The sequence below is a fragment of the Ceratotherium simum genome, chromosome 5 (genome assembly GCF_057802395.1).
Source record: "Ceratotherium simum simum isolate JZ-2026a chromosome 5, ASM5780239v1, whole genome shotgun sequence".
NCBI classification, from domain to species: domain Eukaryota; kingdom Metazoa; phylum Chordata; class Mammalia; order Perissodactyla; family Rhinocerotidae; genus Ceratotherium; species Ceratotherium simum.
Window position 1 is genome coordinate 82,412,245 of NC_141904.1, and position 24,211 is coordinate 82,436,455.

The following is a 24,211-nucleotide window of genomic DNA, read 5'->3' on the forward strand; positions in this document are numbered from 1 at the left end:
TTTCACACTTGAAGGAGAACCCAGCTCAGAGAAGAACAATCCTCCTTTTTATTCCGAGAGGCTCCAGCTCAAACGACAGTTACAAGGTTAAGCGCTACTCTGAGTTCCTGACACAGCTAAACCCTGCTTGGTCTTCAAAAAATAGAGGTCTGTAATTCCTTTTTGAACATGCTCTCGAAGTGGAGGTCTTTGGCCATGAGCTCCTCTTCGACATCATCTAGTGCCCACTGGTGATCCGTTAGCTCCAAAGCTTCCCACTCTGTCTGCAAAGGAAGGGGACACCAGGGCTGTTACCAAGAACAGTGCTGACCTTCAGTGAGCACCCACTCTGGGCCAGGGGCTCGGTTAAGCTATTCACATGCAGAAGCTCATTCGATCCTATGAGGGAGGTGCTGTTATCCACCCCGTCCACGCCACCCCAACTTACAGACAGGGAGACTAAAGCTAAAAACGGTAAAATACTTTGTTTAAGGTCACTAGAGCTAGGAAATAATTACATTTCTCAAACAGTCTATTAATGCTGACTACTCTTGCCTTTAGTGGGTTTTAAAAAAATACTTTATGAAATTTAATATGCAATACAAATGCTAGCTCATGGGTGTGGGGTTTTTTAAAATATAATTCACATGCCATAAAATTCACCTTTTAATATGTACAATTTAGTGGTTTTTAGTTTATTCACAAAGATGTGCAAACATCACCACCATCTAATTCCAGAACACTTTGATCACCACAAAAATAAACTCCATATCAAACAGCAGACACTCCCCATTATCTCCCTCCCCCAATTCCTGGCAAATACTTCTTTTCTTTCTGTATCTTTGAATTCATCTATTCTGGACATGTTCAGCCTTTTCTTACTGGTTTCTCTCACTTAGCATGTTTTCAAGGCTCCTCCCTGTTGTAGCATGATTCAGTACTTCATTCCTTTTTATGGCTGAATAATATTCCATTTTATACATTCCATTGTCCATACACTATACAAATATTCCAAAATGTTCTATTTTCTTTATCTCTTCATCAGATGATTTGGACTGTTTCTGTTTTTTGACTATTATGAATAGTGCTCTGAACATTCTGGTATTAAGTTTTTGTGTGGACATGTTTTCAATTCTCTTAGGTATTTGCCTAGGAGTGAAAATGCTGGGTCATATGGTAACTATGTTTAACTTTTTGAGGAAAGGCTAAAAATTGCTTTCCAAAGTGGCTGCACCATTACCAGCATGGATGAGGGTTCCAATTTCTCCACATCTTTGTCAACACTTGTCATCATCCACCTTTTTTAGTATAACCATTTGAGTGGGTATGAAGTGGCATCTCATCGTGGTTTTGATTTGCATGTCCCTGATGGCTACTGATGTTCAGCATCTCTTCATGAGCTTATAGGGTATCTGTGTATCTTCTTTGGAGAAATGTTTATTCAAAACCTTTGCCCATTCTGTAACTGAGTTGTCTTTTTATTGTTGAGTTCTTTATTCTGAATACTAGACCCTTATCAGATACGTGATTTGCAAACATTTTCTCAAGTTCTGTGGGTTGTCTTTTCACTTTCTTGATAGTGTCCTTCGAAGTACAAAAGTTTTCATTTTGACAAAGTCCCATTTATCTATTTTTCCTTTTGTTGCCAGTACTTCTAACGTAATATCTAAAAGTCATTGCCTAATCCAAGGTCACAATCATTTAGACCTATGTTTTCTTCTAAGAGTTTTATACTTTTAGTTCTTATTTTAGGTCTTTGAACCATTTAAAAGTTTTTATTTATTTATTTTGTGAGGAAGACCGGCCCTGAGCTAACATCTGCCAATCCTCCTCCTTTTTTTTTTGCTGAGGAAGATTGGCCCTGGGCTAACATCCATGCCCATCTTCCTCTACTTTATATGGGATGCCACCACAGCATGGCTTGACAAGCAGTGCGTTGGTGAGCGCCCGGAATCTGAACCAGTGAACCCTGGGCTGCCGCAGGGGAATGCGTGCACTTAACTGCTTGCGCCACCAGGTTTGCCCCTAAAAGTTTTTATTTTTTTAAAAAAATGTTTACTTTCTTACTATGGTAAGATATATATATATAACATAAAATTTGCCACTTTTAACCACTGTAAGTAGACAATTCAGTGGGATTAATTACATTCACAATGTTGTAAATCATCACCACTACCGATTTCCAAAATTTTTCATCCTCTAAACAGAAACTCTGTACCCAGTAAGCAATAAGACTATTCTTTCCCCCACTGAATTGTCTTGGCACTTCTGTCGAAAGACAACTGATCTTCAAGTATGGGTTTATTTCTGGGCTCTCAATTCTATTCCACTGACCTATATGTCTATCCTGCCAGTCCCACATAATCTTGATTACTGTAGCTCTGAAGAAGGTTTTAAAATCAGGAAGTGTGAGTCCTTCAACTTTGTGCTTATTCAACATTATTTGGGCTATTCTGGGTACCCTGCATTTCCATCCATGAACATCAGGATCAGCTTGTCAATTTCTGCAAGAAAGGTAAGTGGAATGTTGATAGGGATTGTGTTGAATCCATAGATCAATTTTGGGAGTATTGCCATCTTCACAATATTAAGTCTTCTAATCCATGAACATGGATGTCTTTCCATTTATTCAGTCTTCTTTAATTTCTTTCAGCAATGTTTTGTAATTTTCAGTGTACAAGTCTTCTATTTCTTTTGTTAAATTTATTCCTAAATATTTTATTATTTCTGATATGATTGTAAATGAAATTGTTCTCTTAATTTCATTTTCAGATTCCTTATAATATTATCAATATGTAGAAATATAATTGATTTTTGTATATTGACCTTGTATCCTAAAACCTGGCTGAACTTGTTTTATCAGCTCTAATAGTTTTTTTTGTGGATTCCTTAGGATATTCTCTATGTAAGGCCATGTCATCTGCAAACAGAGATAGTTTTACTTCTTCCTTTCTAACCTGGATGCCTTTTCTTTCTTTTACTTGCCTAACTGCTCCGGCTAGAACATCCAGTACAATGTTGAATAGAAGTGGCAAGAGTGGACATCCTGTCTTGTTCCTAATTTTAGGGGAAAAGTTTGTCAGTATGAGTATGATGTTAGCTGTGGGTTTTTCACAGATGCCTTTCATCAAGATGAACAAGTTCCCTTCTATTTCTAGTTTTTATCATGAAAAATTAGTGGATTTTATAAATTTCAGAATTGTTTCACGAAAAGGCTCTAAGTATTGATTTTTTTTATTGATGTTTTAATAGTTTTTAACATTGTGAAATTTTGGGTTGTACCTTTTTGTTGGTCCATCACCATATATATGTCTCCATTCACCCCTTCTGCCCACCCCCCACCCCCATTGCCCCTGGTAACCACAATGCAGTTTTCTCTGTCCATGTGTTGGCTTATATTCCACATATGAGTGAGATCATACAGTGTTGTCTTTCTCTTTCTGCCTTATTTCACTTAACATAATACCCTCCAGGCCCATCCATGTTGTTGCAAATGGGATGATTTTGTCTTTTTTTTATGGCTGAGTAGTATTCCATTGTATATGTATACCACATTTTCTTGATCCAATCATCAGTCGAGGGACACTTAGGTTGATTCCACTTCTTGGCTATAGTGAATAATGCTGCAATGAACATAGGGGTGCATAAGCCTCTTTGGACTGTTCATTTCAGGTTTCTCGGATAGATTCCCAGTAGTGGGATGGCTGGATCATAGGGCATCTCTATTTTTAATTCTTTGAGGAATCTCCATACCGTTTTCCATAGAGGCTGCACCAATTTGCATTCCCACTAGCTGTGTATGAGGGTTCCTGTTTCTCCACATCCTCTCCAACACTTGTTGTTTTTTGTCTTGGTGATTATAGCCATTCTAACAGGCGTGAGGTGATATCTTAGTGTTGTTTTCATTTGCATTTCCCTGATGATTAGTGATGTTGAACATCTTTTCATGTGCCTACTGGCCATCTGTCTATCTTCTTTGGAGAAGTGTCTGGTCATTTCCTCTGCCCACTTTTTGATCGGGTTGTTTGTTTTTTTTGTTGTTCAGTTGTGTGAGTTCTTTATATATTATGGAGATCAACCCCTTGTCAGATGTATGTTTTGCAAATATTCTCTCCCAGCTGGTGGGTTGTCTGTTCATCTTGATTCTGGTTTCATTCGTCTGGTAGAGGCTCTTTAATCTGAAAAAGTCCCACTTGTTTATTTTTTCTTTAGTTTCCCTAGTCTGGGTAGGCATGTCATCTGAAAAGATTCCTTCATGACCAATGTCAAATAGTGTGTTGCCTATTATTTTCTTCTATGAGTTTTGTAGTTTCAGGTCTCAACTTCAGGTCTTTGATCCATTTTGAGTTAATTTTTGTGAATGGGGATAGCAGATGGTCCACTTTCATTCTTTTGCATGTGGCTGTCCAGTTTTCCCAACACCATTTATTGAAGAGACTTTCCTTTCTCCATTGTATGTTCTTAGCTCCTGTGTCGAAAATTAGCTGTCCGTACATGTGTGGTTTTATTTCTGGGCTTTCAATTCTGTTCCAGTGATCTGTGTGTCTGTTTTTGTACCAGTACCATGCTGTTTTGATTACTATTGCTTTGTAGTATGTTTTGAAGTTAGGGATTGTGATGCCTCCAGCTTTGTTCTTTTTTCTTAGAATTACTTTAGCTATTTGGGGTCTTTTGTTGCCCCATATGAATTTTAGTATTCTTTTTTCTATTTCTGTAAAGAATGTCATTGGGATTCTGATTGGGATTGCATTGAATCTGTAGATTGCTTTAGGTAATATAGACATTTTAACTATGTTTATTCTTCCAATCCACGTGCATGGGATGTCTTCCCATTTCTTTATGTCATCACTGATTTCTTTCAATAATGTCATGTAGTTTTCATTGTATAGGTCTTTCACCTCCTTGGTAAGATTTATTCCCAGATATTTTATTCTTTTTGATGCAATTGTAAATGGTATTATCTTTTTGAGCTCTCTTTCTGTTAGTTCATTATTAGCATACAGAAATGCAACTGATTTTTGTAGATTGATTTTGTACCCTGCAACTTTGCTGTAGTTGTTGATTATTTCTAATAGTTTTCCAACAGATTCTCTAGGGTGTTCTATATATAAAATCATGTCATCTGCAAATAGTGAGAGTTTCACTTCTTCGTTACATATTTGGATTCCTTTTATTCCTTTTTCTTGCCTAATTGCTCTGGCCAAAACCTCCAGTACAATGTTGAATAGGAGTGGTAAGAGTGGGCAGCCCTGCCTCGTTCCTGTTCTCAGAGGAATGGCTTTCAGTCTTTCCCCGTTGAGTATGATGTTGGCTGTGGGTTTGTCATAAATAGCCTTTATTATGTTGAGCTACTTTCCTTCTATTCCCATTTTGTTGAGAGTTTTTGTCATAAATGGATGTTGTATCTTGTCAAATGCCTTCTCTGCGTCTATTGAGATGACCATGTGGTTTTTATTCTTTGTTTTGTTATTGTGGTGTATCATGTTGATTGATTTGCAGATGTTGAACCATCCCTGCATCCCTGGTATAAATCCCACTTGATCATTGTGTATGATCTTTTTTTTTAAAAATTTTTATTTATTTATTTTTCCCCCAAAAGCCCCAGTAGACAGTTGTATGTCATAGTTGCACATCCTTCTAGTTGCTGTATGTGGGACGTGGCCTCAGCATGGCCAGAGAAGCGGTGTGTCGGTGCGAGCCAGGGATCCGAACCCGGGCCGCCAGCAACGGAGCACGTGCACTTAACTGCTAAGCCACGGGGCCGGCCCTTGATCTTTTTAATGTATTGCTGTATTCGGTTTGCCAATATTTTGTTGAGGATTTTTGCAGCTATGTTCATCAGCGATATTGGCCTGTAATTTTCCTTCTTTATATTGTCTTTGTCTGGTTTGGTATCAGGGTCATGTTGGCCTCGTAGAATGATTTAGGAAGTGTTCCATCTTCCTCTATTTTTTGGAATAGTTTGACAAGGATGGGTATTAAATCTTCTTTGAATGTTTGGTAAAATTCACCGGAGAAGCCATCTGGTCCTGGACTTTTATTTTTTGGGAGGTTTTTAATTATACTATTTCAATCTGTTTACTTGTGATTGGTCTATTCAGATTCTCCATTTCTTCTTGGTTCAGTTTTGGGAGGTTGTATGAGTCTAAGAATTTATCCATTTCTTCTAGATTGTCCAATTTGTTGGCATATAATTTCTCATAGTATTCTCTTATAATCCTCTGTATTTCTGTGGTATCCATTGTAATTTCTCTTCTTTCATTTATAATATTATTTACTTGAGCCTTTTCTCTTTTTTTCTTGGTAAGCCTGGCAAAAGGTTTGTCGATTTTGTTTATCTTCTCAAAGAACCAACTCTTTGTTTCATTAATCCTTTCTATGGTTTTTTTTGGTCTCAATTTCATTTATGTCTCCTCTGATTTTTATTATTTCTCTCCTTCTGATGACTTTGGGCTTTGTTTGTTCTTCTTTTTCTAGTCCTGTTACGTGTAATTTAAGGTTGCAATTATTTGGGCTTTTTCTTGTTTGTTAAGGTTGGCTTGTATCACTATGAGTTTCCCTCTCAGGACCGCTTTTGCTGCATCCCATATGGTTTGGTATGGCATATTTTCATTTTCGTTTGTTTCCAGATAGTTTTTGATTTTTCCATTAATTTTATCAATGATCCATTGGTGTTTAGTAGCTTGTTGTTTAATCTCCACATTTTTGTCACTTTCCCCGTTTTTTTTCCTGGTTGATTTCCAGTTTCATAGCATTATCGTCTGAAAGATGCTTGTTATGATTTCAATCTTCTTAAATTTATTGAGGCTTGCTTTGTTTCCCAACATATGGTCTATCCTTGGGAATGTTCCATGCCTGCTTGAGAAGAATGTGTAGTCAGCTGTTTTTGGATGGAGTGCTCTGTATATGTCTACTAGGTCCATCTCGTCCAGTTTTTCATTTAAGTCTACTATTTCTTTATTGACTTTTTGTCTGGATGATCTATCCATTGATGTAAGTGGGGTATTAAGATCCCCTACCATTATTGTGTTGTTGTTAATGTCTCCTTTTAGGTTTGTTAATAGTTGCTTTATGTACATTGGTGCTCCTACGTTGGGTGCATATATATTTATAACGGATATGTCTTCTTGGTGGAGTGTCCCTTTTGTCATTATATATTTCCCTTCTTTGTCTCTCTTAACCTGTTTTACCTTTTTTTTTTTGTGAGGAAGATCAGCCCTGAGCTAACATCCATGCTAATCCTCCTCTTTTTGCTGAGGAAGACCGGCTCTGAGCTAACATCTATTGCCAATCCTCCTCCTTTTTTTTTTTTTCCCACAAAGCCACAGTAGATAGTTGTATGTCATAGTTGCACATCCTTCTAGTTGCTGTATGTGGGACGTGGCCTCAGCATAGCTGGAGAAGCGGTGCATCAGTGCGCGCCCGGGATCCGAACCCAGGCCACCAGTAGCAGAGCGCGCACACTTAACCACTAAGCCATGGGGCCGGCCCAAACATGTTTTATCTTGAAGTCTATTTTGTGTGATATGAGTAGGGCAACACCTGCTTTCTTTTGTTTGCCATTAGCTTGGAGTATTGTCTTCCATCCTTTCACTCTGAGCCTGTGCTTTGCTTTAGAGCTGAGATGTGTTACCTGGAGGCAGTATATTGTTGGGTTTTGCTTTTTAATCCATCCTGCCCCTCTGTATCTTTTGATTGGAGAGTTCAATCCATTTACATTTAGGGTAATTATTGATATATGAGGGCTTAATGTTGCTGTTTTGTCACTTATTTTCCGGTTCTTTTGCATTTCCTTTGATTCTTGTCCCATTTGTTTCGGACTGCCAATTCAGTTTGGTTGTTCTGTCTTATGACTCTTCTAGTTTCCTCTTTGTTTACCATATGTGATTTTGTTTTGATTATTTGTTTAGTGGTTACCTTGAGGTTTGTGTAAAAAATCTTGTGTATGAGATAGTCCATTATCTGATGACCTCCTATTTCCTTATACTAAGTCAATTCATTCACTTTCCTCTTCCCCTTCTAAGTCGTTCTTGTTATACCTTATTCTATCTTGTGTTGTGGGTGTGTGTTTACAGTGATGAGGTTAAATTTATTTTTGGTGAATTTCTTCCTTTGATCTTTGATTTTGGTATTTAAGTGGTTGCTAACCTATTCCAGTAAAGATCTACTATTTTTCTGAGTTTGTCTACCTATTTTTCTCCTTGCTCCAAGCTTCATATTCCCTTTCTCTTCTTTTTTTCAGGCCTGAGGGCCTTCCTGAGTATTTCTTGTAGTACAGGTCTCGTGGCCATGAACTCCCTTAGCTTTTTTTTATCTGGGAAAGTTACTATTTATCCATAATATTTCAAGGATACTTTTGCTGGAGAGAGTATTCTTGGCTGACAGTTTTTGTCTTTCAGTATTTTGAATATATCATTCCAGTCTCTCCTAGCCTGTAAAGTTTCTGTTGAGAAATCCACTGAGAGCCTGACGGGAGTTCCTTTGTACGTCATTTTTTGTTTTTGTCTAGCTGCCCTTAATATTGTTTCTTTGTCATTGACTTTGGCCAGCCTTACCACTAGATGTTGTGGAGGGGGTCTTTGCCTGTTAACGTATTTAGGTGATCTGTTGGCTTCGCTTACTGGTATTTCCTGCTCCTTCCCCAGATTTGGGAAGTTATCAGCTACTATTTCCTTGAATAGGCTCTCTGTTCCTTTTTGCCTCTCTTCTCCCTCAGGAATACCTATAATTCTTGTTACATTTCCTAATAGTGTCAGATATTTCTCGGAGACTTTCTCCATTTCTTTTTAGTCTTAGTTCTCTCTCCTCTTCCATCTGAGGCATATCTGTATTCCTATCCTCTATATGCTAATTCTTTCCTCCATATTGTCAGCTCTGTTTTTTAAAGATTCCAGATTCTCCTTTATCTCCTCCATTGTATTCTTCATTTCCATCATCACTGACTGGTTTGTCTTTATGATTTCAACCTCTTTTGTGAAGAAACTCCTAATCTCATTGAATTGTTTGTCTGTGTTGTCTCGTATTTTGTTGAGTTTTTTTATGATAGCTATTTTGAAATCTCTGTCGTTTAGGTTATGGATTTCTGTGTCGTCAGGGTTGGTTTCTGGGTGCTTGTCATTTTCCTTCTGGTCTGGTGATTTCATGTACCTTTGCATTGTGGTTCCTGTATTGGCTTTGTTTTTCCTCATCCTGGAAATATCTGGTTGCAATCTCCACCTGCCGCCACTGTGTGGGGGTAAAGGGCTGTGTAATCTGAGATCCCTGCGCTCGGCCCCAGCTGTTTGCTGCGGTCCCCCACTCGCTTGGTCTGGTCTGGTTGGCTGAGCTGCAGGGTCTGGCTTGCGGCAGGGGGTGTGGCGGGGGCCAGCTCTCTCTTTTGCCCGCTGGGTCCCTGGCATGGGGGGCTTCTCGTTCGCCCCTCGTTATCCGCTCTCCCGGGGTGCTCAGATGTTGATGGTACCCCGTAGCAGTTCTGAGTCCTCTGTGTGGGAGTTTCCCACTGCCTGAGAGAGCCCGAAGAGCTATGGTTTCCCCACAGAGGGCCGCCCCTCCCCCCTCTCTGGGAGCCGCACGAACTGGGATCCCTGATCTGATGAGGAGGGAGAGGAGTTCTCCTTACCTCTCCCCACCTCCTCCAGGGGCCCAGCACATTCCACTCTCAGATGTGTGGCAGTGTGGATCTTTCCAATCTTTCTTTTTGCTGTCTAGGATTCCATTGTTGGTCTATGACTGTTCCTTTTGTTGTATCTTATCAGGGGAAGAGTTCACAGGAAAGCTCACTCCGCCATGACGCTGACGTCACCTCAGTCTTGATTTTTGTTAATGAAATTTATGTATGATGTCTACACGGTTCAGAAAAGTTCAAAATATTCCAAATGTTTACGTGGTGTCTCTGATTGTGTTAACCCAGCCCCTAGCCCCATAAGACATTAACCACAACCCTGCTCAGAACAAGCTTAACACATTTTCTTCAGCTTACAGGAAACCACAACAAGAGGAAGGAGGAGATGGCTGAGACATGTAGTCAAAACAAGTTAAAACCAGGTGAAGACAACATGGCAGTCTGACTTGACCGGACACAGACCCCACAGCTCACTGTAATACATTACCATGCTACATAACACACCCACCAGCGCCATGACAGTTTACAATTGCCACGGCAACGGCAGGATATGACTAAATGAGAAGTTGATTTGTGAACCTAGTTCCCACTTCTCCATTCTTTGGCCATTGAATAAAAGCTTGTGCCATTGACCGCTCAGCTTCAGTTTCGTTTCAAATCCGCAGCACCAAACAGGAAGGAACACTCCAAGGAAGGGATGGATTGCTGGTAGGAGGCCCACCCGTGGGCCCCTCCCTGGAGCTCCTCTGAACATGGGTTGGAGTCCCACTGGAGTGAGGTGAATTTGGTAACAACTGGACTATTTTCACAGCTTCATTTACAGTGTGGATTAAATTTGGGTGAGCATTTGAAAACGAGAAAGTACTAAGAATCTCTAATTTACTTAATAGATGATTCCATCTCAGGAATAAGAGACATGTAAACTAAAATACATTTTTGCTAAATTTAAATTTAAACGATGGAACCACACATAGTACACCCACTTCAGGGAACCCTTCTTTAAAGTAACTCTCTGGTAACGCCTTTTGGAGCTTCAGTGCAGCTGGAAGAGAAGCGAGTGTACCTTGAAAGCCTTGTTGGTGTCTGCGGGCATGGCCATGGCGGCTCCAGTCATCTGCTCCTGCATCATCCGTGACTGGTCAGCAGCTGCAGCACAAGACACGCCCATAAGTGCCAGGGCTCAGCAAGCACACTGCACCCTCGAGGAAGAACAGTCCTTACACAACACTTACAGACGCTCACAGGGGATTAGAGAACCACATGATAGCTTCACTGACTGGCCCTGTTACACAGTGGCTATGCGACCCTGGGAAAGTCACTTCACCTCTTCTGAGAAATGGGGATGCTAACAGTAGGAGAAGAAAGATAACTACAGGAAGCACTAAACTTTATTTTAAATTTAAACAACAATAACAACAGCCACCAGTTACTGAGCCACGACTGCATGCTAGGTACTTCACTAAGTGCTTTACATATTCTCCCTCATCCACTCCTAATAACAAATTCTGAAGTTAATTATTAAGGTCCTGTTTTACAGATAAGCCAACAGAGGATGAGACTCGTTCAGTAACTTGCCCAAGGACCCCGCCATTAAGCAAGAGAGCCAGGACTGGGACTGGCAGGAACTCCAGCCAATGACCTAACTGATAAACCAGTCTTCTCGCAGCTGCACGTTCACAGGAGTGCACGGCTGGTGCCTCTCCTCACATGAGGGTGTCAGATTTCGGGGAACTAGATATTGTCCCCGGGATTGCCAAGGAGAATTCAGAACTGCAGTTTGACCCTGGAATTTTAAGACTCTTGGAATACTTCAAAAATTTAAGAACAAGTTTAAGGAACGAAGCATTGTATTTGATTATGCTAACAAATAGCACAGCCTATATGATTTTTCTGGCCCTAGCACGGATGGTTCATCCATTGAAGTATTTGCTTATTAAACCTGATGTGCTTCTTACCATTATCTTGGCCAAGAATCAAAGAGTAAATGCTCCGAAGCCCAAAGACATTGAGGAAGTACCAGGATGCAGAACTCACCCTAGCAAAGAAAAAGTGAGACAACGTAAGTAGTTATTTCAGAATTAATGTAGTTCACGCTTTTCTACCACCCATTGTTCAGAGTACGTAAAGAAATCACCTGGGGTAGGCTGTATTCATCCAAAGCACAACCAAAGAAGAAATACAAGCTATGAAACCAGTCTCACAGCTACAGCTCTCTGCAGGCAAACTGTTACTTACAGCTATACAATAAATTCTTCTGCATTCAGTAGCAGGAACAGAACTCACAACTGGTGTTCTTCATTTTATCAGGGAACGTAAGCTTTGTTTAATTTAATTTTCCTTTCTACATGAGTTTTCAAGCCATTTATTGTTTTTAATTATAAAAACAATACACACTTGTTATATATAATAAATGTACATAAAATAAAAATTGAAAGAGGCCTCCTGTCCTGAATCCCATTCTCTAAAGGAAATCACAAGTGTTGGTGAGCTTCATACTGACAATTAAGGATTAGAGATGGCTTTCAGGAAACACGTGCATACTGAAGACTGCAGCTATTGGGGAAGCCATTCCAACTTTTGAACTTTATCACGGAAGCTTTCCTTAGCTTAGGTTTCCCATCTTGCCCCCATAAAATAAATATGCTTGCATATAATAAAAACTAAAAGGAGTATGAGAAATGATACAGGGAAGAAATCTACACTTCATTCTAACACTTGGGTTACACAACAGCAGGGGCCTATTCTGGTTACTCCATCAGGTTGCAGGTAGGTAAACGACCTATCTGTACATAATGCTGTAGATCTGTATCTAATAGTCAGCTAGTTGTACACCTGGGTTCCAGTCTCCTTTGTCCACACAAGCATGTCAATCACATACATGCCCAGATGCTGAGAAAAGATAAAAAAGCTTTTCTCCAGCCCGTGCAGTTTTTGTTTAGCCCAAATATGACTGGAAAGTCAAGGTTTAATCAAATCATACTACTCATATGAAGTACAGCTTTTCTCCTCTAGTGGAACTGTGCACAGGCAAGAGTCTCCTTGCCTGGTCTGTCCTGCCCCCCACACAACCAGAGACTGTTCTGCTCAAACTAAGGAATGAGTCAAGATTCCTGCTGGTGACCCCCACTGCCCATTCTCCCCTTCCTCCTCCTGTCAGGCTCTTTTTCATGCCAGTCTCTGGGAAGCCATAGACAAAACAGTCTGGAGAGACCACATGAAGAAGCACCACTGGGTTCCACATGCTGTAGCAGTGTTCTAAAACTTTTCAGATTTTGGGTTTTATTACTCTGCTATAAAAAATAAAATGGTAAATAAGACATGAGTGCTGGATGTGGACAGACTTTGTGGTTAAATCTCAATTTCTCCACTTACTTCATAGGGTTGCTATGAGGATAAAATAACATATGGAAAACACCTAGCACAGTGACTGGTACCAACGGAAAGGATTAATGTTACTACTTACAGTAACATATTTTGGAAAAAATAATACAAACATCCACTCCCATAAGCTCCAGGGTATTGCTAAAAGGTCTGCCTTGGCCAGAGTTCCTGGCTTTATTTTTTAGCTTTTCTGGGGTGGACACATCCACCCTTCCACTCCTAAGCCTCAAGAAGCTAGAAAAAAGAGGCTGACACCTTCTATCCTTTTTCAAGACTCATATAAAAGTCACCTTAATCCACCTGTGGCATTTTGAGTGGAGTTTCAATGAGAAAAACTCCAAAACCCTATTCCAGTGAAGTATGAAAACTGGAAGTCCTGTTCTTTAAGAGCCACTGGTTCTAGATTTTGGTTTGCTTTTATTAAATGAAAGAAAGCCCTTACCAGGATGCATCTAATGTGAGTAGTTCGATTCCTTGCTGTAGCATAGGCTTAAAACGGAGGGTGAGTGGAAATGGGACCTTGGCTGCAAAGAAGAACGAAAAAGTTCACAATCATTCCTACCTTCTTTATTTTCAGAATAGTTTAAATGTGAACACACACATTCTTTCCCTGAGGAGTTGGGAACTCTGTCCCATACAGAGTTTGGAAAATGATTTCCACAAGGAAATTTGTGTCAATTTCTGAGGAAATAACAGTCAAATGTCACTGTACTATAGAACATGAACAACTCCAGCTTCTCCACTGCTTAAGAAGCAGAGACTCGGGGCCGGCCCGGTGGCGTAGCAGTTAAGTGCACGCTCCACTGCGGTGGCCCAGGGATCAGATCCCCTGTGCGCACTGACATACTGCTTATCAAGCCATGCTGTGGCGGTGTCCCATATAAAGTGGAGGAAGACAGGCACGGATGTTAGCCCAGGGCCAGTCTTCCTCAGCAAAAAAAAGGAGGATTGGCATGGATGTTAGCTCAGGGCTGATCTTCCTCACAAAAAAAAAAAGAAGCAGAGACTCAAACTGAGCTGTGACCTAAAAACTGAAAAGAAACTTGCACTAATCTGTTAAACCCAAAGTGGAATATATACACACAGAGAACTACATTACTAAGAAACCAAACGGATTCAAACCAAATCCAAGCAACTTATAAACAAATAGACAAACAACTAACCCCAACACCTAGAAAATGAAGTCAAGATAGAAATAGGCTTCCCCACATCCTACTCAACCAGTTTAGTTTTGGATACAAACTAGCAAGCCACTCATTCGAGTACCTATTTAGTAGAAAAGCATCCTTCGTGAACTTACAATCAGTTTGGGATAAGAGCCATAAAATCATAGCATATTAAATTTGTTTGTTCAAAGAATGGTATCAGTTTCCATTAGAGAACACAGAACCTACGATATTAGTATCTTACAGCGGCACTTGGATTTCTCTGAACAGGGCCATGTGAAAGAATCAGAGATGAAGTAAACCTGAAGTCTTCTGGCGCTGTAACTTACTTGTGACAAAGCCTGAAAATGTCATGTTGATCCATCCACCAATAAGAATCATAGGGAGGACATTTGTTACATTGCCTTTCATCATGTCTGTGAGCATAGTGGGATCTAAAAACATAAGAGAACAACATTTTACCACTGTTGGCAGGGATTTCCTCCTGATTTTCTGTAAATTTTTAATGCACCTGATAACTAAAGTAATCCAAGTTCATTGTAAAAAGTTCGAACAACATAGAAACACAGGATGTAGACAGTTCCTCTGAGCCCACTCTCTAAACACTTTTAACTGTTTGTTGCATATCATTCCATCTTTACATATATATATAAATAAAAATATACACACATACCTATACATGTATATACATATACATACACACAATAGTTTCTATGTATACACAGTAAACGGATATTATGCTTGCTATTCTGCTTCTTAATTTAAAACATTACTATACTGTGAATGGTATTTCCACATTGGTATAATGTCTCTCATTATTTTCGATGTCTGCATAGGAGGCCACTGTGTGGTCACACTCATCACTTTTGGGTGGACCTACAGATTATTCCCAATTTTTTTTTGCCAATAAACAATGCTGCCAACAACTATCATGTACATAAATCTGCATGTTTATGTAAGCATTTCTGTAAGAGAAACTCTTAGAAGAATTTCTGGGTCAAGGGGTTTGAATGTTTAAAATTGACAGATACCGTCAGACTCTCTTTTGACAACAGTGCAACAGCCTAACTTCCCATGACCTCCACAGTAGTGGCTTTGATCAAGCTTTTCCATCTTTGCCAGTGTACTGGGCTAAAAAGAACATCTTGTTTAATTTGCATTCCATGGATTTTAGTGAAGTCAAGTATCTTTTCATATATTTATTGGTCTTTTGTTTCTTGTAAGTTTTCTAAAAGACTTATTAAAATCAATTCCAGTACCTTCTGTCTGTGTTTAAAACAGCTGCTTCTCTCACCTAGAGAAACGGGTACTACAATGAGAGGACAGTCAACACAGAATAAAAAATTATTTTGTGTTATTTAAAGGTGCTGTATTTTTCACACGACTGGGATCAGTGAAAGTAAGAAATCTCTTAAGAGCAAAACTTGTAGGGTTGGCCAAGCAATCATGTCTGACAAGAAAATGGCTGGTCTGGGTACGAAGTAGTGAGAGCTCCTCCTCATTCAGGCAGCAGCTGGGGGCCATCTGTCAGAAACGGGATCCAGCACTTGGTTGGAGCTGGGACTGGAATGCTTTTACAACCGTGTGCCACAGAGCCTCGGGTCCTGAGGAACAGCAAAGGGGAGAGACCCAAGGACAATGGCTCTAGCCTCCCCACCCCCTCAGCCAAGGGCTCTTTTTTTAAATACACTGTCTACAATGGGGTCCCCAGAAGATTTATTTGAAAAAGAGAACTCCACTTCCGTAGATCCCTGTGCTAGAGGATCTCTAAGGTCCCTTAGGTTGCTATCTTCTACAATTTAACACTTAAATAAAACGACATCCTCCCTGCCCTCCTTTCCCCAACTCATGTTAAAAATCTTCCTTAAAGATGAGAGGAGGGGGGCCGGCCCTGTGGCTTGGTGGTTAAGTGCGCGCGCTGCGATGCTGGCGGCCCGGGTTCGGATCCCGGGTGCGCATCGAGGCACCACTTCTCTGTCCATCCTGGGGCCGAGTCCCACATACAGCAACTAGAAGGGTGTGCAGCAGTGACATACAACTATCTACTGGGGCTTTGGGGGCAAAAAATAAAATAAATAAAATCTTTAAAAAAAAAAAAAAAAAGATGAGAGGAGGGAATAAACATACCAGTCATAGGAGAAGGAGGCACTACCTTCCTTTTAGTTTTTTTGAAAAATCCATCCTCTGGGTTGTTGAAGTAATATTTTCGTGTCAAGAAAGACTAGTAGAAAAAAAGACCTTTTTAAGTCGTAAAACTGTGATATAGCAAATTGTCAAATTATTTCTCAGAGGCTTAGTCAGAAGGCCCTTGGAATATGCTGTTACACTCAAAGCTGGTAGCCTACTTGGCAGCCAACCTGACACTTTAGCTGAGTCACATTTAAAAACAATTTCCTAAGAAGGATGAAGTCACAATGACAGCAAACACCACCAGGCCACAGCTTCATTACTGACTTGCCAGCCTTCAGCTTTCCCCAAAGAGTCCCCTATAAAACATTCAGATATCTACTGCCCTCAACAGTGAATCGTGGAGCTCTTAATAAAAGATAAATGAGTACCTGTTTGGGAATGTATTTTCCATTTTCCCTGAGGACTCTGCTTCGAATTAGGACTTGACTGAAAAATACAACCAAGACAATGAGATTTTTAAAAGTGATAACACTAGAAGAAAATGAGAGAATAAAGTAGAAGACCTATTTAAACACAAGAGAGGGCTTACCTGGCAACAATCCTGTGCGGAAACTTTTCACACAACACAAATATCTTTAAAACCAATATAATATATTTAACGCAACAATCAGGTTTCCAAAAAAGCATTTTTCTGAAATGACTGTGTTTCTGCACATCAAAGATTTCTGAGGTAGGCACATTTGGCATGTTACACTCAGCTTTTTCTTACTTTATAATGAGCTAAAAAGGAACTTTCTCTGAGCGAAAAGAGTAGCAGCTAATGTTACTCAGAAGATGTGGGGGCAGGAGGAGGGAGGAAGGGTGAAGATAAGGAAGGAACTGTTTAAACTCCCCAGAGAAACGAGTACAGGACTTGACAGGGTTGTTATCTGACAGACAAGAAATAGAAATTCCACACAGGATGGAGTTAGGAAGCTCTCAATAAACACATAATGAATTAATAAATGAAATTATTTGGTGATATTTGAACATAACTGATCATTAAAGAGGGGAAAAAAGCTCTTAAGTTAACAGAATTCCTTATTGAAAAGAAAAGAAAAAAATAACCCAGACAGAAATGAACACAAGAAAACTGTGCTTGGTATTCTCTCTACTCCTCAGCACAAACCACCTGCTCTAAGCAGTCAGTTCACACCCTCAAGGTCCCATGTCACCTGATGCATACTCTAGCTTCTCCATACCTGGGAATGCTCTAGCGCCCCTCTCCTTTACCAATTCTACCCCACACGCCTTAACACTTTCTTCCAGCCCCACCTTCTCCATGAAACTCTTCCTGATGCCTGGCATCCTCATGGAATTCTCTCTGGTCTTCCTCCTCTTGACCTCGTTATACTGTACGGTTGACTGCTCTATACACAGGCCTACAGAGGTGACATGTCATATGTTCTGTTCCCTGGGAGCTAGTCTAAAACTACTCAAAGTATGGCCTACATACCAGTGCTGGTCTGTAATGAGATAAGTACAGACATTAAGAATAAGGGTTTAGAAACTTTTACAGTAATTTGACATTGTCACAACATACAAATATGTGATCAAAATATTTTACAAAAGCATGAATATGTGATAGATTGAAAATTAAAAAACCAAAAAACTAGTCCTTCACCACTGACAGTTTAAGCAGCACTGGGTCTAGAACAATGGGGAAAAATTTAAGCTCTGGAGTTGGAGAGATTGGTTCAAATACTGGCTCTGCCACTTATTAGCTATGTGATCTTGTGCAAGTCATTTAAATTCCCTACACCTCCATTCATATTCTGTACAATAACATTTATTCTCATTGAACAAATACTTCTTGAGCTTCTGAATGCCAGGTACTATGTTAAGTGATATGAAAACAGTGATCAAAACGGAAATATCTCATGAAGGTTAAAGTCTAGTGGAGGAGAAAGACATTAATCAAATAACCACAGGAATAAATGTGAAATTCACCTCTTATGTCCTAGGAAGGAGAGATGGATGGTATGATGGGAGTGTATAACATGGGCATTTGGCCGAGTCTGGGAAGTCAACATCTCAAAGAAAGCTTTGCTGAGGATGTATGATTAAGTTGGAATCTTAAGGATGAGTAGAGATTACTCACATGGCAATTTGCTGGAGGGAAGGGCATGGGCAAAAGCTCTATGGCAGGAAGAAGCACTGTGTCTCTGAAGACCTGAGAAAGGTAATATGGCTGGAAGAAGAAGAGCTATGGAAAATGTGGTGAAAACGAGGCTTGAGAGGTGGGCAACGGCCAGACTCTACAAGGGCATGTGGGTTCCATTGTATTTTTTTTTTAATTGTGGTAAAAGACACATAACATAAAATTTACCATCTTAACCATATTTAAGTGCACAGTTCAGTTGTATTAAGTATATTCACCTGGCTGTGAAACAGATCTCCAGAACTTCTCATCTTGCAAATCTGAAACTCTATAACCATTGAACAATAACTCTCCTTTTCCCCCCCTCTCCCAACCCCTGGTAACCACCATTCTGTTTTCTGTTTCTATGAATTTGACTACTTTAGATACCTCACATAAGTGGAATCATAGTTATTATCTTTTTGTGTCTGGTTTATTTCACTTAGTATGTCCTTAAGTTTCATCTATGTTGTAGTACGTGACAGGACTTCCTTCCCTTTTAAGGGTTCCACTGTATTTTAATCTTTAGCTTAACAGCAAAAGGGGAAGGAAAGGGAAACCCTATTGGTGGGAATGTAAATTGGTGCAGCCATTACAGAAAACAGTATGAAAGTTCCTCAAAAAATTAAAAATAGAACTACAATATTATTCAGCAATCCCACTTCTGGGTATACATCTGCAGGAAATGAAATCGGTATCTCAAAGAGGTGTCTGTACTGCCACGCTCATTGCAGCATTCTTCACAATAGCCAAAATACGGAAACAACCTAAGCACCCATCAATAGAGGAGTGGATAAAGATGACGTGGTATATATATACAATGGAATACTATTCAGCCATGAGGAAGAAGGAAATCCTGCCACTTGTAACAACATGGATGACTCTAGAGGACATTATGCTAAGTGAAATGCACAAGACACAAAAGGACAAATATTGTAGGATTCCACTTACATGAGGTCCCTAGAGTAGTCAAATTCATAGAGACGGAAAGTAGAATGGTGGTTACCAGGGGCTGCAAGGAGAAGGGAATGAATGGGGAGTTACTATTTAATAGGTTCAGAGTTTCTATTTGGGATGATGAAAATATTGCAGAAGTGGATGGTGGTAATGGTTGCAAAACAGTGTGAATGTACTTATACCACTGAATTGTACACTTAAAGACAGTTAAAATGTTAAATTTTATGTTATGCATATTTTACCACAACTAAAAATAAGAGCAAAAGGGAAATACTGAAGGATTTTAAGCTAAGTTCTTCATATATATTATCTCATTTAAAGTAATTACCACTGTAGTTGGCACATCCTAAGCACTACATTAATAGTATCTGTTATTTTCCTTTTGTATGTTTTATCACTTGGACCAAAACTCCCTGAGAGTAGGGTCTTGATTTTGTCTTATTTTGTACCCTATAGCATACAGCACAGTGCAGGGCACATGGTGGGTCATCAATAAAAACTTGTTCACCGTAGATAATTTGGGACTTCTACAGGCACTGGAATCAACAGAAATTCAGCTAGATCTCCTATATTTACATTACTGAGTAATTTCGTAGAACTGGGGTTGAGAATCATGACCTTGAGGCATTTCAACCCTGAACCAAGGCAAGCTTAAACTATCCTGTATATTCCAAACACTTAGTTTCTTCAACTGAGATCCCCCAATCTATTCTCTGAGGTCTGCAAATTCTATACGAAATTTTTAATTTTGCATTTTCATTTCCATTAATACTTTTTAGGTCCTTGTACTGGTTATAAAGATAAAGCTTCTCTTTTGCAGTGGTAATTTGCAACTGAAAGACATTTTCTTAAAATACAACTTTAGTTTTTAAAGTCAGTATTTCTCAAACCAGAGTTCCATATTCTTAAAGATCTGTGTTTTTTTTCTTTCCAGAGACTCAGTATATTCTTCAAGCTTGAGAACCACTTTTTACATACATTCTATCCCCAAATATAGTCTAATATATTTCATTTACATATTCTCCAGTTTGGGTTTAATACATTTTAGAAAAATTTTAGTAAGTTTTGAGTAAAAGCTTAATCATTTATGAAACCAAATGTCCCATTTTGTGGTCCTTCAGGCTAATGGAAACTTACACTGTCCAGTCAGCCCTCCATATCCATAGGTTTCGCATCTGCAGACTCAACCAACCTCGGATCAAAAGGCCTACGATGGTTGTGTCTGTACTGAACAGGGACAGACTTTTTTCCCTTGTCATTATTCCCTAAACAATATAGTACAACTATTTACATAGCATTTACATTATATTAGATATTACAAGTAATCTAGAGATGATTTAAAGTATATGGGATGATGTGCGCAGGTTATATGCAAATACTAAGCCGTTTTATACAAGGGACTTGAGCATCCTTGGATTTTGGTATTTGTGGGGGGCGGTGTGTGTGTATGTGTCCTGGAACCAATCCTCTGCAGATATCGAGGGATGACTGTATTTAGAGGAATGTCGTGCAACTGAAAAACATTTTTTGCCTTGGACTTTGGCCAGTTCAGAATCACGAGCTCAGGGGACGGCCTGGTGGCGCAAGCGGTTAAGTGCACGCACTCCGCTGCGGCGGCCCGGGGTTCGCCGGTTTGGATCCCGGTCACGCACCAAGGCACCGCTTGTCAAGCCATGCTGTGGCGGCGTCCCATATAAAGTAGAGGAAGATGGGCACAGATGTTAGCCCAGGGCCAGTCTTCCTCAGCAAAAAAGAGGAGGATTGGCATTGGATGTTAGCTCAGGCCTGGTCCTCCTCACAAAAACAAACAAACAAACAAAAAAAAACAGAATCACGAGCTCAGCATTCCACCCAAGTTCAAAAGATGACCTGGTGGGGCACAGTCACACCATGTCAGAGCTAGCATGATCCAACCACCTCACTTAAGGGATGGAGTAATTATGACCAGAGACGTTGAGTTTTCTCTAAAGCAGTGGTTCTCCATGGAGGTGGTACCGCCCTCCAGGGGGCCTGAAGGAAATCTGTGGAACTTTCTTGATTGTCAAAATGATGGGGTGGAAAGAGCACATGTCATTTGTTAGGGGTAAGGGATGCTAAGGAGCCCTCAATGCTGGAGACAGTCGTGCAATACAAAAAACTGTCCCATGTCTCACACTACTTTTGAATATCTCACCAAATTATTTTTAACTATTTGAGCCTCAAGCCTAATTCTACTTTTTGTGGGGGAGGGGGTAATGATTTTTATATATTCTAAATTTCCAGGTATGCAACCACTGAGCAAATATTGGAAAAACTGCACTTTGTTTTGTTCAGAACTTTATCAAGAGTTGTTCACTATTTAGGAAAATTACATCCAAGACAGCACTGCCTTCTGTGATATCTAAGCAGCTAACATATTGTATCAGCTTACAATTGAACCTGTCCCAACTATGGTGATTTTATAGCTACGTGCATGCACCTGACTTCTGCATTACACCTTCTAGGACCTTTGTGCACAAGCACTTATGAAAAATAAATTAAGTTATTTTCCTTTTATTTCTCCTGATGGTTACAACTAGAGCATTAAGTTGTTTTTTTTGTTTTTTTTAACGTTCTTGTATGTAGATTGCATGAACTGTGAATTCCATTCTGGGTTAGAAAAGGGAGCTTTGGGTTTGATATCATTCAGAACCGTCACTCTGAAATTACACAGAGAACCAGGAGCAGAAAATTGTGGCAGAGAATCTATGACAGCAGGAATCCTGGTCAAGAGAATTGAACTTGGGACAGAGACTGATCTGGGTTCAAGTATAGGCACAATATTTTACTATTTTGGTTATTCTGGGAAGGCTACTTAACTTCTCCAGGCTTCCTTTTCTTCAACTGTAAAAATGGGCTCAGGATTATCTCATATTATTGTCAAGATAAAATGAGAACAATTTATTGATGTCAATAAAAAAATAAATGCTGAATGTCTGACCTCTTTCCATTTTGCATCTTTCTATAGCCTTCCTTTCTGTGGTGAACTGACTTCTTAAGGTTATCGCCAGGAGGTTGGTTCTGATCAGTTCTAAAACTGATGCCACAGAGAAATAATTGAAGTGGCCGCTGTGGTACAGTAGAAAGAGATCCAGACTTGGGAACCAGAAGACTTGGCTTCAAGCCCTAAATGTCACCATGTGTGACCACAGAACTTTTTAAGTCCCAGTTTCTATAAAATGGGACAACAGCATCTACCTCATAGAGTTGCTCTGAATTTTAACTAAGTTAATGAATATAAGTGCTTAGCATAATGCCTGGCATAGAATAAGTGCTTAATAAATGTTGGTTTACTATTATTATTAGCATAATTGGGAAGCACAATTGGAAACGATAAAGCAGTGCTTCCCAAACGTCAGTCATTCTTATTCCACGGTTATGATTTTTGTCTTATTCGCCTAGTACCTGAACTATTAAAAACTTGGTATTTCTTATATTTCACCTTTTTCTGCTTATATAAGCGTAAAAGAAATCTTTAAGTTACCAGCAAATGGAAAACCACTATTATTTGCCACAAAGAGAAAAGTAACTGTTATAATAAATACAATAAAAACAAAACAACATTATTAAATTTTAGCTGGACACTGTTGCCTGTGGAAAGTTCTGAACCTGAGACTTGCTCTTTGTTAAAATGGGAGATTAATAAGTGACAGGGAAGTGTTAAAGACATATTAGCATTTACCTGAGATGGTCTTCGAAAATAATCAGAACGATTGACTGAAAAATGTTTTCTATTTTAATATGGCAGAGGCACAGGTCCGGATGCCACCTAAAATCATCTCAAATTACCTCTCTCCATAGATAAATACTGTAATGAAGCACATGAGGAAGAAGCTGCCTCCACTGCAGGAGGGAAACTGATTACAACTCCTCACATCTCTGTGGTAGTTTTACCTTTGCAAAGCACTTGGTTACTTAGTGTCTCAGCTGACCACTATAGTAGTCTGGTAAAACGAGTATAATCACACCTACTTTATCTATAGTTCACTGATAAGCCCACCGAAGGTTGGCGACTAGCCCAACAATATTAACAGCAACATTTTTTTGAGCACTGAATACGTCACAAGCCCTGGGCTAAAGGCACATATACACATTATCTAACATTTAATCCCCTCGCTAGCTCTATGAGGCATGTCCTGTCATCAACCTCCTTTTACAGATGACGAAAGTGAAACACAGGGGTAACTCGGCCAAGATCACCCAGCCCGTGGGGGCGCGATGTGAACCCGGGCAAACTCACATATCCCCTGCACTTTCTTGCCCAAGGACACGGGGCAGTGAGGTCGCCAGAGAGGGGAGGGCGCTGACCTGTCGGAGACTTGTTCCTGGGTGAGCTTCTTGTCGCTCTGAAGCAGGATGGACACGTAGTGGCGGATCATGCCCACGAAAAAGGTGATGATAACGATGGGCAGGACCACCCAGAGGCGGATGTTGGAGTCGAGCAGCAGCTCGGGCCCTGCCATCTTCACAGAGCGCCGCCTCCCGGCCAGGTGGAGCCGGGTTTCTCTTCCGGGAGCCGGTGCGTCTCTTCGAGTTCGCCTCTGGACCTTCTCACACCTCTCAGCCTGGCAGCCCCTGCACGCTACAGCCGTCTAGGCCCTGGCGCACTGCGGCCAGCCAGGCCACCCGGTCGCCCACTTCTGGCGCGGAAGGCTGACGTCGCGGCGCGCCTCGGTGACGTCAGCGTGGCGTCGCGCCGGGCGGGAAAGTCGAAAACGGGAGGCGGCGACGGCTTCTCGGCGGGTGAGTTGAGCAATGATCGTCGTCTCTCGAGGCTCC

General features: G+C 40.3%; 1 protein-coding gene across 1 annotated transcript; it reads right to left on the reverse strand.

Moving 5' to 3' along the window:
- Positions 1-25: 25 nt before the first annotated feature.
- On the reverse strand, positions 26-24,096 carry LOC147917126 (ER membrane protein complex subunit 3-like). Its single transcript, XM_087431404.1, has 8 exons — positions 23,741-24,096; positions 16,707-16,764; positions 16,276-16,369; positions 14,478-14,582; positions 13,425-13,506; positions 11,557-11,636; positions 10,665-10,747; positions 26-263 (listed from the first exon to the last, which is right to left on the reverse strand). Exons 1-8 carry the CDS (start codon positions 23,893-23,895, stop codon positions 135-137), a joined length of 786 nt encoding a protein of 261 aa, XP_087287530.1. The 5' UTR covers positions 23,896-24,096; the 3' UTR covers positions 26-134.
- Between the last annotated feature and the right edge of the window lie 115 nt (positions 24,097-24,211).

Bases quoted from the DNA above. Each gene is read 5' to 3' on its own strand.
- LOC147917126 (XM_087431404.1), bottom strand. From the start codon at position 23,895: ATGGCAGGGCCCGAGCTGCTGCTCGACTCCAACATCCGCCTCTGGGTG. The intron at 11,637-13,424 runs GTAAGGGCTTTC...TTTCTTTGCTAG, and splicing joins CTCACATTAGATGCATCCTG to GGTGAGTTCTGCATCCTGGT. The intron at 10,748-11,556 runs GTAAGAAGCACA...CTTGTGCTGCAG, and splicing joins GATTCTTGGCCAAGATAATG to CTGCTGACCAGTCACGGATG.